Source organism: Rissa tridactyla, chromosome 10, assembly GCF_028500815.1.
Source record: "Rissa tridactyla isolate bRisTri1 chromosome 10, bRisTri1.patW.cur.20221130, whole genome shotgun sequence".
Lineage (NCBI taxonomy): Eukaryota > Metazoa > Chordata > Aves > Charadriiformes > Laridae > Rissa > Rissa tridactyla.
Genome location: NC_071475.1, coordinates 7,892,653 through 7,907,216, shown reverse-complemented (window position 1 = coordinate 7,907,216; position 14,564 = coordinate 7,892,653). Strand labels below are relative to the sequence as shown.

General features: G+C 44.7%; 1 protein-coding gene across 2 annotated transcripts in view; it reads left to right on the top strand.

The window, feature by feature from the left end:
* Positions 1 to 14,564, top strand: part of CADPS (calcium dependent secretion activator) — a 221,572-nt gene that overhangs the window by 157,634 nt on the left and 49,374 nt on the right. For both annotated transcript variants that reach the window (XM_054216196.1, XM_054216195.1), the window contains exons 17-19: positions 6,900 to 7,006; positions 12,653 to 12,809; positions 13,800 to 13,941. In XM_054216196.1, the coding sequence (XP_054072171.1) occupies positions 6,900 to 7,006; positions 12,653 to 12,809; positions 13,800 to 13,941 (406 nt within the window). The remainder of the gene's footprint in view (positions 1 to 6,899; positions 7,007 to 12,652; positions 12,810 to 13,799; positions 13,942 to 14,564) is intronic.

Sequence of the window (14,564 nt, the reverse complement as noted above, 5' to 3'; positions counted from 1 at the left end):
CCTTCCAACCCCTGCCATTCTGTGATTCTGTGACAAGCACAGTGGCTTCGGCTGTGCCAGCCTCAGCTGGCAGCGGCCGTGGAGCATCTTGCACGTCGTGATCGCCCCAGCAGGCGCGGAAAGCATCCTCAGCCGAGGAAGAGGGTGCAGGAGGGGTCGGGTTTTGACTAGAGCAATACAGCCGGTTGTTAAGAAGCAGTGATATTTTTCAAGGCATTCATCCTGGCCCTTGTCACAGTCCCCGTGCTCACTTAATGTCACTTGCCTTCCCTGTTTCTGTGCACATATCCCTAACTCTTCACGAGGGCACTGAAGGGTTAGGGGCTGAGCCACCTGGTCCAAGACAAGGAGAGGTCCTGTGCGACTTGTCAGCCCAGCCACCGCTGGGCAATCACTCCCAGCATTTGTGATAAACCACAAAGCCTAAAAAAGAAAATAAAATTACATTCCTCAAATAAATAGGGATGCGAAATGTATGAAAACATCAGTCTTTGTATGTGGGAGCGGAGACTGAAGTCACTGATAAATCATGCACTTTAACTCAGGCGTGACTACAACCTGTATTTGTGTGCTGCTGAACGGCGGCTTTATTTGTTTCATTCCTTGAAATGGCATTCGGTTGTATTTAACGAAGAATCATTATGCAGCTTTCAAGATTTCCTCTCGCCCTTTCCAAGGCAGTGTGTAAAGCAGTATCAAAGTTATTACAAGGGCTGCAGGAATCACAAAGATCTGCATTGTGCCATTATCTTTCCGCAAGTCGCTTACCAACTGCAGAGCAACTTGCTGCCTGAGGCATGAGATACAATTCAGACATGCAAAAATTCTTCACTAGGCTGAATAATCATCAGAAAGTCAGAGGATCAGTTCTCTTTTCAGTATGTTGAGTTTTGAGAGCTGAATTAGAGTCTCTTTCTGAGTTGAAAAAAAAAAAACGTTCCTATGAATTTTTCTAACTTTTAAGATAACACATCTTATTTTGAAAGAAAAAATGATATAATCACTGAAATCCCTTTCAGATACATGCAAATTCATTTCACAGATATGATAAAAGGCTGCTTTGCCTCATCCTCAGGCTAAGTCCATTATTCTTTATAGTTATCTTGAGAACAGCAGCTCTTTTTATCATTTTCATTATTGTCTCGCAAATGAGCACACACGTAACGCTTATGCACCAAAGCCTTTGGCAGGGGTCGTATATTTTTAATTATTACAAGGAAATCATCGAGTCAGTGGCTACGCTTTTAAAAAATGTGAAAAGTCAGTAATACTCTTCTCTTATTGCAAGTGTAATTCTCACCGTTGCTGATGTGTTAGTAGCCCATCTAGCAGAAATCATGGTGCTGGGTGACAAGTACGCAGTTTGAAAACCTTCCATTCCGTAAGGAGTCGCACACAATAAATTGTATTCAATATACATACCCGGGGTACCACAGATTTTTTAACATACCTGTTATACTCATCGCAGGCTGAAGCTTATTGCAAGAAGAACCCCATAATTTGCCAAGTAATTCGAGTTTCTGCAATTATTTAATTTGCAAGTATCATGCAGAAACGTAAAAGAAGTTTGTCCAGGAAGGCACTTGGTCAGGTTGTTAGTAAGGAAGAAGCTGCTCCTGCCTCTGGTGTTTAAATCTTACCCGTTTGACACACGTAAGCAATGACTACAAGAGCGTTTCTGATGCTAAACTGGCTGTGGCGAGGGATTAGAGAGGAAAAGGACAGGGAAGAAAGAAAAGCCAAAGTGAAACAAAACCTGCCACACACACTGCAGCTGATCGCTGGCAAGTGCCGTAAACCCCATCCAGCATCACACATCTCCCTTGCTCCCAGCAGGAGCCGAGACACCCCGTGAAAGGGACCCACGTGTCATCTCCAAGACCTGGACCAGGAGAAGCATGTAAACTCACAGGGCAGTGCCATCACGGCCCCATTTGTATTTAAATTTACCGATGAAATTAATCGCTTCCCTTAGCCAGACCTTACTCTTTTAAATTTTCTTGCAATAAAGAGGCAACAAAGAAAAGTGTGGGTCAGGGCTCACGAGGTGTTCAGTGTCCCGAGGAAGGGAGAGAGCTCTTTGTCTCCTCTCCTCTCCTTCAGCTCCAGGTGGTTTTGCAGCCATCGTACAAGAGCCCTGGATTTGGGTCTGCAAAATTTAAATGAACAAAAGAACCGAGTATTTGTGCAGATTGGGCCAGATCAGAATTACATGGCGAGTTTGTTGCTTAACCTGCTGTAATCGCTTGTGGAAGCTTGTTTTCGAGAGCCGGCGGGGGCGGAGAGATGCCAGGAGCAGGGGTAAGGCGCTGGGGGGGATCTCTGGCAGGCCCCCCAGAGAAGTGGAAGCCACCCCGGGGCACCGTGCTGACAGCTGCACAGCGGGAGTCTCCTCCACGCTGTTTTGTTCCCTGCACTAGGGATTCGTGAAGCCCCGATGCTGCTGCATCTCTTGCCCCTTCCTCCTCCTCCTTCGCTGCTAATGACCTTTCCCTAGGACACAAAACACTTGCACAAGTCGGGCCCATTCGACACGATGGGGTCTGGTTGTCCGTGAAGTCTGAAATCTGTTTTTTGATGGGCAGCTGTTGCTGGTGCAGGGGCTGGACTCACATTTAAGGGCTCTCGAGGGTCGCAGTGCTGAGGGGGGCGGTGGGATGCAGTCCTGGGATGCCATTTTCCCCCGGCTTTGATGCTCTTAGGAGGACCTCTCTTGACTCTCCCAACTTCGGAGCCCGACAGACTGACCTGTGTGGCTTCTCACCAGGCGGTTGCCAGATGCGGGTGGGAGGACATGTGGGGTCCCCTCTCCCCACCGTCCCTTCTCCTCCAGGGCCCCTGGCACAAACAGCCCTCCATAGGGATGGGCAGTAAAATATTCTTCCTACATCTGCATGTTGAGCTCAGGAGCCATCAGTGAGTAGCCAAATTGAATTCTTGCTTATGTTTTAAATTAGAGTGAAAGTCATTAGGCCACTGCCCAAAAAGCAGTTATTTTTGTCACTTGAGGCTGAGAGGTTTGTTTCTGGGGACAAAGCCGCCCTTGGTAAACACTGCACAAGGATCAGGATGATTCCAGACATGAATGAACCCTGTTATCAGAAAACAACAACAACAAAAAAAAGCCTGAAACCAGTAGCTTGCATCTAAGAGTCTGAATTAAATCATTACACAGCTTAAAAGACTCAAAATATCTGTGTGTGTGTGCGTGTGCGTGCACGTGCGTGTTGTACGTGTGTCTATGTACGTATGTATATCTATCTCTGTGTATGGAGAGGGGAACAAACCTAACTCATACTCTTCAACTAACGGTTTACTCGAATATTCTTTATTATACTTTGATAAGTGTTATAATTCTGTGAGAGTTAAAAGCAATCAGAAATCTACTTTGCACAAGCCAACCGCTTTTTTTTTTTCCCCCACTGGAAAATGCAAGCAAAATGGCAAGGACTTTTGGCAATAGAATGTCCAGATAAATATGCCAAATTCCCTGCAAATGGCATTATTAAAAATAGTCACAATGCTGCTAAAAACTGTTATTAAATGGAAAAGAAACTATTGTGTTAATATATTCACGGTATGTAATTTATTCTCAGAGTGTATGTAAAAGGAAAGGCTATTTTCTTTGAATTTTTCCTATGCTGATATTGTAAACTATATGACAGATGGGTCAAGTCCTGATTGCAGTATTCTAACATTTGGAATAGCAAGTAACATATTTGATAGAGCTGGCAAGTTTTTATATATGATTCAACCCAGAATATAAAAGCCACTAGAATTCCAAGTTGAAAATAATTAAATGAGCTGGAAACGATCAGGAACCACACATTTTTAAGTGACAGATTTTTTTACATGTTTAAATTGCACAAGAATATTTTATAGCTCCCTTTAACCAACAGTGACGTTTAATTCTAAAATGTGTAATTGATATTTGCAAAGCAATTAATTCCTGTGGCTCATTATTCTATTGCTAAATGTACCTAAGCACTGGGGCGCTGACTTAAAGTCATCTTTTTTAGTTTACCTTGTCTGAATTCCAGAGTTTTAACTGAATTAACCTATTCCAGTTCCCTCACGTGGCTGCGTGAAGTGCAGTTTCATGCTTGCATTGGATTTTTAGCTTTCTGATTGCACAGAACCGTAGGATGTTCGAATCTGCTGACTTCTAGAATACGTGTTGTCAAATGGTGTCATTGCCGTGTAGTACTTCAAGTACCGATAAGCAAAAACCCAGCAGCTTATTCCATTTGTATTTGATCATTTCTGCTTATGTTCCTTTTGAAGTTTCCATCCTTTTGTCACTGTTTATGAAGTCATTTGTCTCTTTACTTTTGGCGTCTCTCTCTCCGTCATGCACAAGCAGCCCGTCCGTCCAAGCCTAAGCCACCGGCTGGGCCACCATTATCTCCTCAAACGCAGACTAACATGATAAATCATATGCTCAAAGGCATGGCCAAACAGCCGCCAAGTACTGTAATAGTCTTCCTTCCTTTTATTCAGTGGTTTTCTAGTCTAGCAGTTGCTTGCGTAGCAGTAGAAAGCTAGTTCTCATGTGCAGCTTTGTACAAAACACCTAGCGCGGTCTGGTAGCTTTTAGAGACTTAGAGGTAGCATTGATTTCAAAATGTCCACATTTTTTTGTCTAGCAATGTCTGACATATGCAACATTTTCAAATATCAACGTCAGCACAAAATAACATTGTTGTTGCATAACATTTTGCATGAAAACTATAAATATGTATGAGCTTTACATGATGTTGGATGAAATGTTTGATAAGTATATCGTATACGTTTCATGTAACTGTCAGTGCTCCAGCTATCTTAGCAGAATATTCTGATGTATAGTAACTTAACCAGGGAAATATTTAAAATAAGAAGAAAAAAAATTAAGATTGACATCTGCTGGCTGCCAAAGTTGTATAAGCATCAATATTTTCTTTAAAGACAGCATCTCCGAGCAGTTGTTCTTATTAACACTTTTGTCTTTTAGTTGTATTTGAGAGCAGATCAGTGTTGCAAATGAGAATGGGCCTGATGCTGCTCTGATCGATGGAAAAGCTTCCCCTTGGCTTCGGAGGTGCAGAAACAACCAGAGTTTACTAAGGGACATGTCTTTGGACTTCTTTTGCAAAAGGAAGAGGTTTCTACTTCTTGCAGCCAGTGAGATGCTGGATTGAATAGGAAAAAGAATGAGGAGTTAATCAGCAGTTCTCCGGTTTCAGTATTTGCCCAATAAATTATATTAAAGGGATTTTTTTGTTTGTTTCCAGTGATAGAAGAAACAAAAGGAAAACTGGAGAAGAAATCCCTAAGGCCATGATCTGTGGCATAAATCAGCAAAAATGTAGAGTTAATTCGCATGGTGCTTTACCATGCTGCATCTCTCAGCCGAGCTGAGCACCTGCAATGCCAGGCTTCAGCTGACCGGGCTGCTGGGCTCCTCTGAAAACCAGCCATGTACCCCTCCCTCGGCCACTCAGATGTGGCCATTCTGAAAAACACGGCTTTCCTTTTCATGGGAAACTTGTTACCTGTAAACAGGTAATCAGGGAAAACTAAGAGTGGGCAAGATTTTGAGGGGGAGAAGTAAGTCCTCGAAGCTCACCCAGCCTTGAGCCAAGGCAGGGACCCCTCGGAGCAGAGCGGTGCCATCTGCCTGCAACCACAAGTGTCTGTCCCGTCAGTAAAAAAGACCTAAACGCTAGCAAAAAACCAGTGCGTGCTGCTGGCTTGGCTGGGCTCCTCTGGAAATCCCCAGGGGGGGGCTGCGAGTGACGGCGCTTCAGTGCTTGCACTGCTGGCGTTCTGCTGCGCTGGGGACGCGCAGTCGGCTGTACACCGCGAATTGCAGATGGATGTGGCTATTCGGGTGGGTTTGGTGCTTCACCCATTTATGAATTCTCCAGCTTTCGTATCCTGGAGAGTTAAAAATACAGGTTTTTGACTTTGTACACCTTGGGACGTGAGACGCGGTGTCAGCGCACAGAAACCTCCTCGGTCGCACGCGGCCAGCTCTGCGGGAGCTGTCGTTCAATGAAAATCTGACAGTTTTCTTTTTCTCTTTACTATTTCTGCTGACACACTCTTAAATGTTCCAGATTGTTACCACCTCGGCTCTTTAATATGTTAGCAATAATATAAATTACCTAGAAGAATATAATTTGATTCTTTTTAAAAGTCTTCAGAAAACGCTGCAAAATAGCTGAATATGGCTAAAGAGCAAGCTCCAGGATTTAAACTCTTTGGTTTGTTTGCGGGATTTTTGCTGTAAAGTTGCATCTCCTTTCCCATATAAATCTTACCTATGAACGCCTTAGTGGGATTTCCCACTTTCCACTCCCTCCAGCATGCGTAACTCCTTGACCCTTGTGGAGTTAAATCCTGGAGCAAGGCAGACCTGCAGATTTTGCTTTCAGTAGCAGGTGACATTTAAATTGCTCAAGTCTGACAATTTATTGGAAGTGCAGACAGATTTGTTTGAACTGACCTTCTTAAAAAGAATTTTAAAATAATACACACGTGATTTCTGTAATAGCATCATCTACACTGAAGGATACATTTTGTTCGTTATATTAGTGGCCAGATGCTGTCTTTAGGGAATGCGATGTTCTTATTTGAGCTAATAAAGTGCCGCCATCTCACCATAAAGCAAAACAACTCTGACAGTATTGTGAAATTTGGAGCTGGAGCACTGTATTTTCATAGTATAATAACGAATGTGGCTTTCTGGTTTGCTCAGTACTAATTATATAAGCATTTAACATATGCATGAAAAGATCTTTAAAGCTGTAGAGTATTATGGGATTATTTTATATTTTTTTTTAAACCTCTAAAATAACTTACTGTACGTCTAGCTTTTCATTCTGCCTGCCTTTTTAACTCGAGTTCTTGTACTACAGAAAATGTAGGCCGGTTAGTCACCCCAGCTAAAAAGTTAGAAGATACAATACGTCTGGCAGAGTTGGTAATTGAAGTCCTACAGCAAAACGAAGAACACCATGCGGAGGTGAGCAGCGGCACCCTGCGAGGTCGTGTCCCCCAGGTCCTCGGCGGGCTCCGGCGGCTTGCTGGCAGCTCCGTCTGTTGGTGCGGTGTCCTCCCAAGCTGGTGCTGGGTTATCATCTTCTTTAAAAGCCAAAAAGGATTCTTAAGTAACGGTGCTCGAGCGCGAGGAAGGCGAAGTTCAGTTCAGGAAGATTGCTTTTTGCCGAGGGGAGGGAGGGAGGGCTAAAGGAGGGATTAATTAAGTTCTGCTCTCCTCTACGTCAGCCTGCAGCCTTTCATACAGCGCCAGCAGGAGCCGAATCTGGCCAAATATATTCGCCACCAACTGCATAGAAGAGCAAGCCCCTCCACTTTTGAGAAAGGTCGTGTTTCCAAAAAACGTCCTGTGTTTGTGCCTGCAGACAGCGTTAGCGGGGTCCCCGCAGCAGCTTACCACTCCTGCTGTCCAGAGCTGGAGCAAAACCATCGCAAAACAAAACAGTTGCTTTTTTTGGTCCCTTTCTGAGCGTTCAGGTTGTTTCCAGGGGTTTCCCTGGGCCCCCGCGGTACATGATTAACTCACCTGGTTTCCTGCTGGCCTCTTCTGCCTTGGCTTGTTGGGAATACCTCAGTTACTAGTCACGGAGGTTAGGATGAATTATCCTCATTATTTGGGTTATCTAAGCCTAATGCAACTACTGCTAACTCTTCGAAGCGCTTTAACGGAAAGATACATGTTTTAAAACCACTGAAACCATGTCATAGTCAAATATAGAGCAGAAAATCATGAGGCTTGATCCTGGAAACGCTTGACCCCGCAGGCAGCTGACGTTGCTGGCTGTGGTCCCGCTCCCAGCACGCGGGGACGTTTCTGCCCGCGCAGGTGACGTTGCGTACCCGTGTAAGTATTTGCAGGATTGAGCCCTCTCTTCTCTATAGATCTGGGGCTCTTGGATACATATTGAAAAGTTAATCGGTTTGAAATTCAGAGCGAGCAGTAACTGTGTATGACTGTAGGTAATGTAACACTCATTCGCTATTTTCTCTTTTCCTTCCCATTGATATATATATACTCACTATATTTTGCATTAAGAGCATTTGATAAATAATTTCACAATCACCTAAAAATCATTCCAGTGTATATTAAATTTGCAGTATAATTTAAGTTATTGATAATCCACAACAATCCGCAACACCCAACTAATGCCTGATTGCATATTTAAATTTCCTCCCTGTTTTTCTACTGTTCATTCAATCTTGGATGATCCTGGCAGGGGAAAGAGGTATGTGACTAAACCGAATGAAACGAGTCACTCCTGTCATATTCCGTGCATGCCCTCTCAGTGCCATGTTTCCTACTGGGATTTTACCCGGGTTGCCCTCGCTTCCGTTAACTTTGACCGAGGAATGTAACAGCAACTTCCAGTCGGCTGCTTGCGGAGCTGGTAGCCCGACACAGGAGGGTAAATGTGGCATAGCAGTCCGGTCCATGCATGTAGCAATGGGTATATTTTACGAGCGCTGCAGTTACATCCCAACACAACCCTACCCGCCTGGACTCTCCTCAGCCTGTTGTTACCTCTGTCGTTTTGCATTCACCCAACCTCTGGTAGACCGTGGTGGAGACGGGCCAAGTACTACACGAGTGCCTAGAATGGTAGTGGTCTTCCTCTGGTTTTTGTCTGTATGTGCCTTGTACTGGATATACAGTATTTATATGTAGAGAGAGAATATACGGGGTGAAGAGTGAAATAAACTTCGGTGTTACAAAAGCGAGGGGGTGCTCGAGGGCGCCGCGCTTGCGCGCAAATCACCTGTCCGAGGATAACGAGTGTTTTATTCCACTCCTCACCAGCACAGGCTGGATGTACAACCAGACGGGAAGGAGCTGTTATTAAAACGCAGGTTTATTTTGAAAATAGTAGACCTCTGAAGGAAGCAGTTACAGGGCCGGTCGCGTTCAGCCAGCCACGCTGCCGAGATCCTCACCAGGAGGAAGACTCAAAACTGTTCTCCGGCATCTTTTGTGTCACAAGGTTTTGATTAGAGACAGAAGGTTAGTGCCAACACGGATAGGAGGCATCCCGGTCCCTTGTTCTGAACGCTGACCTGGAAGGGTGAAATTCATCTCTCTCCAGAAGCCCGGCACACTGTCGGTACGTTATTGAATCCCTGTCCTGAGGGTGGCTGTGGCATTTCAGCAGCGCATAGGCAGTTGGCCAGCTCTCCGCACACTTGGAATTGCACCCAAAGGAAGAGAGAGAAGAGGCTGGGTGGTTTATCACTATATTTTTATTACGCTTTGTAGCCATGTTATGCTCTCACTGTGCAATGAGAATTGCTGAGGTTTTGTACTTTTTTTTTTTTTCCCCAAATTATTCCAGGTGAGGTTTTTTTGACATGTTGTCCTTTCACCTGGAGAAGGTTCGACTTGCGGGGTGCGACTCTTTGGTCTACTTTGGATGTTGAGCAGAAAATTAAATCGCACCGCTTACTGAAGAAGTGCCCTAATTTACTGAAAACCAACAGTTTTGGCAATTAAAACATGCCCCTTTTTTCCCCACATGGACATCCAGGCAGACTCCCTAGTGAGAACCCAGCGAATAAGACTCAGAGCATGGAAAATGTTCAAAAAGCATTCCAACAGAAGTACTGTGTCTAGCCAGTTGGGTTTGTCTTACCCGTAAGAAGGAAGCGAACCAGCGCAGGCAGAGATGCAGCAGAAACCGTGTGCCTACGTCTGCGATCTGGGAGAGCGGGAGGTCTCTGTCATTGTGTCATCTCTCCCATCAGATGTCTCCCACCCTTTCCGTTCCTCTGGATGACTGATGACAAATGCCAGAGACGATGCCATTCACCTATTTTTAAACTTGTGTTTTCTCTCTCTATGTATACGTATGTGTATATGTATATATGTATTTTAACTCCTTGAGGTCATACATATATACATGTGTATCCATGTGTAAAATATACAATAATAGGTGTGTTTGGCTAGAAAGCACACTTTTCCCCCCACCCTTTACATTGTGTTTTGAGCAAAGCAGGTAAGTAGATGGTAAATAAATTAAATGTTACCATCTTGAAGGAGATTTTCAAGGTATGGTGTTACTGCTCCCACCACAGGAAGGTCCTGCTTGCCAAGACTAGGGAGGAGGAGGTTGAGGATCCTGACATAAGTTAGAGATGTACAGAGCTAAAATTTGACTTTTCCAGCAAAAGGGAAACTGTGACTGGTTTGGGCATATTTTTTTTTTCCGCAAATGATCACATGCTTTTCTTCACAATTTCTCTTAAAAATAGCTCTTTTTTTCTCCTTTTTCATGGAAGCAGGTTTTTATTGCAGGACTCTGCAGTGTTTATGTTGGGATTTGTTGCAGAAGATATTCTTTGGCCTCCCCTCTTTTCCCTCCCCCCAAAATGCCAATTGCCACTGGTCCTTTATAGTGACCGCTCTTTGCCCACAGCCCCATGGGCAGTGTCTGATGGGGAGACAGCCTGGCAGGCTCTTGGCAGGCAGAGTCACAGCCGGAGAAACCAGGTCCGTGCAAGGACAGCCCAGCATCCTCCTCGAAAACCGCAGGCGAGAGCTACCAATTTTAAGAGGAACCTCCACAGCCCCATGGCTCAGCGTCCGCTGGTGTCCCACCTGCGCTTTGGGGAGAAGGTTTGAGCAGACATCAGGAGCAGACCTGGTTCTTGATGTTTTTGGTTCCTGTGCGGTTTTGCAGTGATTCGACCCCCCAGGCATCCAGCCATGCGCTCAGTTGGACACCAGCACCAAGCATGGGAGGAAGATCTGAAGAGCATTGCCATGCATGAGGGTTCCCTCTCCTCGATTTCGGCTTTTCCAGAGTAATGACTCTGCACACACCCAGGGCCACCAGCACATCTGAGACTGAGCTTTCTAAGCACCCCGGGGTGCTGCAGCAGTGCCCGACGGCTTCTTCCATGTTCATGGGGCTGGTGGCAATGTACAGGCAAAGGAGCCCAGTGTGGCTACCTTGTCCTCACACCGTGACCACGGGGACACTGTAACCTGCTGGTGTTGCCCCTCAGGCACAGCGTTTGCCCAGGGCACAGCCCGCCTCATCCACAGCTTCACCCCTGTGGCAGGGCAGGCCCAATACTAAGATTAGTTTGGGAGTTATTGACTTGTTTTGATGATTTTACATCTTGGATGTGCTCTGGGCACCTAACGCCCAGTGCCACATCCAACCTATGTATGTCTTAACACCAGTTTTGTATCAACTCATGGGATAATAGCAGGGCAATGTCAGTCTGCTTTATATTTTGGGGTAATGAAGGAGTGGGAGTAGTCCCAAAGACCCCCTGCCCCATGGCAGCTGAGAAGTCAGGCCAGAATAAGAAGAATTAAAGGGGTCTGTGGCAGTAACCTGGTTTTGGGGCACTGCTCCCTCCCTACAGCCGAGTGAACCATCAGCTGGAGCTGTGCCCTGCACATCAGTGCAGTTCTTCATCAGTGAATCAGAACCGAGCCCTGAGAAAGTGAAAGTCCATCTTGCTTATTCATGTCTGCTAAAATCCGCAAAAAATACCTCTCCCTGACTGGCAGTTCCTCTTAGAACTGATTCATCTATCCCCAGTCTTTCCCGTTTCATCTCCGGTCTTGTGCCTATGCTGGAGGTTTCTTTTTTCTTGCAAAGTGCCAGAAAGCTGTTTCTTAGATCCTTTTAAGTCCCTGAGTAATTTCCTATCACTTCGAAATGACAGCACATGGTCCTAACGACAGCACTTCTCATATTGCATGTTCCCAGCCAGAAGTGATTACTAAACACGCATGCATGCGTTTGCAGCATTCACATCTGAGCCATGTATGATGTGAATGTCACGTCAGAGAGCCCGAACACTGAATTTTAAGGACCCACGTGCATGAGAATGAGTTACTTCACTGATATTTTTTGATTTTCAAGTTTAGATATGATTTTTTTCCTGCCTCTGTGAAAATACAGGCTTGCCGTAGATATATTTTTTTTTATCTTGGCATGTTGATAATAGAGCTTTGTAATCGGTTTCCTAATCAGTAGCGTTATGAAGGTGGTAATGTGTTTCTATGGATGTATATAGCTTAACCATGTAAAATGAACAGTGCTGTAATAACTTTTACCGGTGATGCTTGAAATATTTCTAAAGAGCGTGAGTGATTTAGGACAGATTTTAATGTCTTAGCTTCTGGTTTTTCGAGACAAATAGAAGTAGTGAATCCAAAGAAAATTTAAACTGTTGAAAAGTGCAGCAGAAAACCCACAAGCGCAGTGAAGACACTCCCAAATTTCTATACTTCAGAATAAGAATTAGTTGATTTTTCTGATAATTAGTGTAATTAACGATGAATGAAGTCATTTATTGTAAATTGAACAGACGAAACCTTCTCTGCCGTGTTACAGCTGCGTGCCTTTGCGGTGGAGCTCTGAACAGATCCTCTACAAGAAACCTTTGCGTTCAAATAGCAGTGCCTAATTCCTGTGATTAGCACTGTCAGTGCAGGCTAGCGCTTTAAAGCACTGTTCTCTTTACAATAAAGGTAGTTTCCATGGGATGCACTTCTTTTTTTTTTTTTTTTTTTTTGAGATATGTGGCCTAACATCTTTTCCTGTGCTTTATAAGAACTAATATACTTCTCTGTTATCTTTTTCTACCAACTCTGAAGGCCTTTGCTTGGTGGTCAGACTTAATGGTCGAGCACGCGGAGACCTTCCTGTCCCTGTTTGCAGTGGATATGGATGCTGCGTTAGAGGTGCAACCCCCAGACACCTGGGACAGCTTTCCGCTCTTTCAGCTCCTAAACGATTCCCTCCGTAGTGACTGTATGTATTGTATTTTGATCATTTCTTTTTCAGTGGGCAGCTCAGGTTACTGACAATACTTTCAGCCTCTCCGTACTGCACAGAGAACTGAGATGGGTAGAGATTTACAGTACATGCTCTTTTAGCATCAGCTTGATTTTGTTCCATTTCCACTAGAAAAAAGGCACACAGACACCCCTTAAATCAAATGCCTCGGTCGAAGGTGAGAAGTTGAACTTCTATTTTGCTTCATCTTCTCACGTCTCTTGGTAATGGCTGCCTGATAAGCAGGGAATTAGGTACTCTATCTCACTGTCATTAAATGTGTGTGTATCGTTTTATATGTGTGTACTGCATTTATTTAACATGGAGTAAAACAGTCCCTGCTTAAAAAGATTTTATGGAAGGGAGGAAAATTTTAAAGTAAAATGGAAGCAGGAGTAGTTCAGAACGGTGCTTTGTGAAATAAGGCTCCTCTCCAAAGCACATGAGCCCATGCCTTCAAAGCCCTTGGGGACCTGGCCCTCTCCCGGCTGGTCCTGCCGCTCCCCGGGGAGCTGGTGGCAGAATTGGCGTTGCCTGCAGTTAGGTCCCAGACCAGGGCCCCAGTAAGACCACGTGAAAAAACCAGGGACTCACCCTCAGAGACCATTTTCCAGCATCACGGTCGTGAGTAACCAAAGAAGAAATGATTCTCCTACCTGCTAAAGCCATAATGTTTGCCATGCTGTATTTCTTACATCCATTTGATTCACAGGAAGTAATGACGTATTTGTAAGTTTGACATTAATGGAGAAGAAGATTTGTTGTCTGTTTATTTGTTTGGAGTAAGAAGCCATTCCCGCTGTCTTTGTCGTGAACATTGGTGCCTGATGCCAGCTCCTGTTATGTTCTTGAAGTTTCTTCTTGTTTGCTGACAAATTTGTTGTGTAATGAAGTGCCACGCTGTGGTTTGTTACAGAGCTTTTAGTAACAGTAGTGTCTTACTATACTTTTATTTATCTATTCTAGATAATTTGTGCAATGGAAAATTCCACAAACACCTCCAAGACCTGTTTGCTCCACTTGTTGTTAGATATGTCGATCTGATGGAGTCCTCAATTGCACAGTCAATTCACAGGGGCTTTGAGCGGGAGTCATGGGAGCCAGTAAAGTAAGGAAACCTCCTTTGATACAATCGGAATTTGGGTGCAAATGGATGGAGATTCGTACAAAGATGAATTAGCAAACATTAGACTGGACATGCAGAAAGTGCTTTAGATTTTCTAGTTTAATGCTGAAAATAGAAGGCCTGGTCTCTTCAGGGTTTTCAAGTTAATGAGGGAAATGGTATTTGCTTTTTGAAATGCATTGCTGCCTCAGTTTCAACCGTGTGCCTTTGGACATGGAAGCATGAAAATGTGAAAACCTTCTTAGCTGGCATGGCTTTTTGGATCCCGTTCTAAAAGGCCTTTTCCAATGCTGCTTTTGAACTCAAATAGCTTCTTTTCAGAACAAAAAAACCAAAACCCTTCCTTCACTGTGTTCAGCCCAGCCCGGTAACCTGTGTGAGCCATTGCTGTACTTACTCTTCCCAACATTCATTTTTTCCACCCACCCCATGGGGGGACAGTGCCACGTTGTGCTTCTCGCGTCAGCCCCGCGGCTGGTGGCTCTGCGTGTCCCCGTGTCCCAGGGCAGCTCCGCCGGGTTCCAGCTCCCCGGCCCGTGGAACGAGGTGTGCAGAAACCAGGGTGAAACACGGGCCAGGTGATTCGGGCAGAATCAATTATGAAA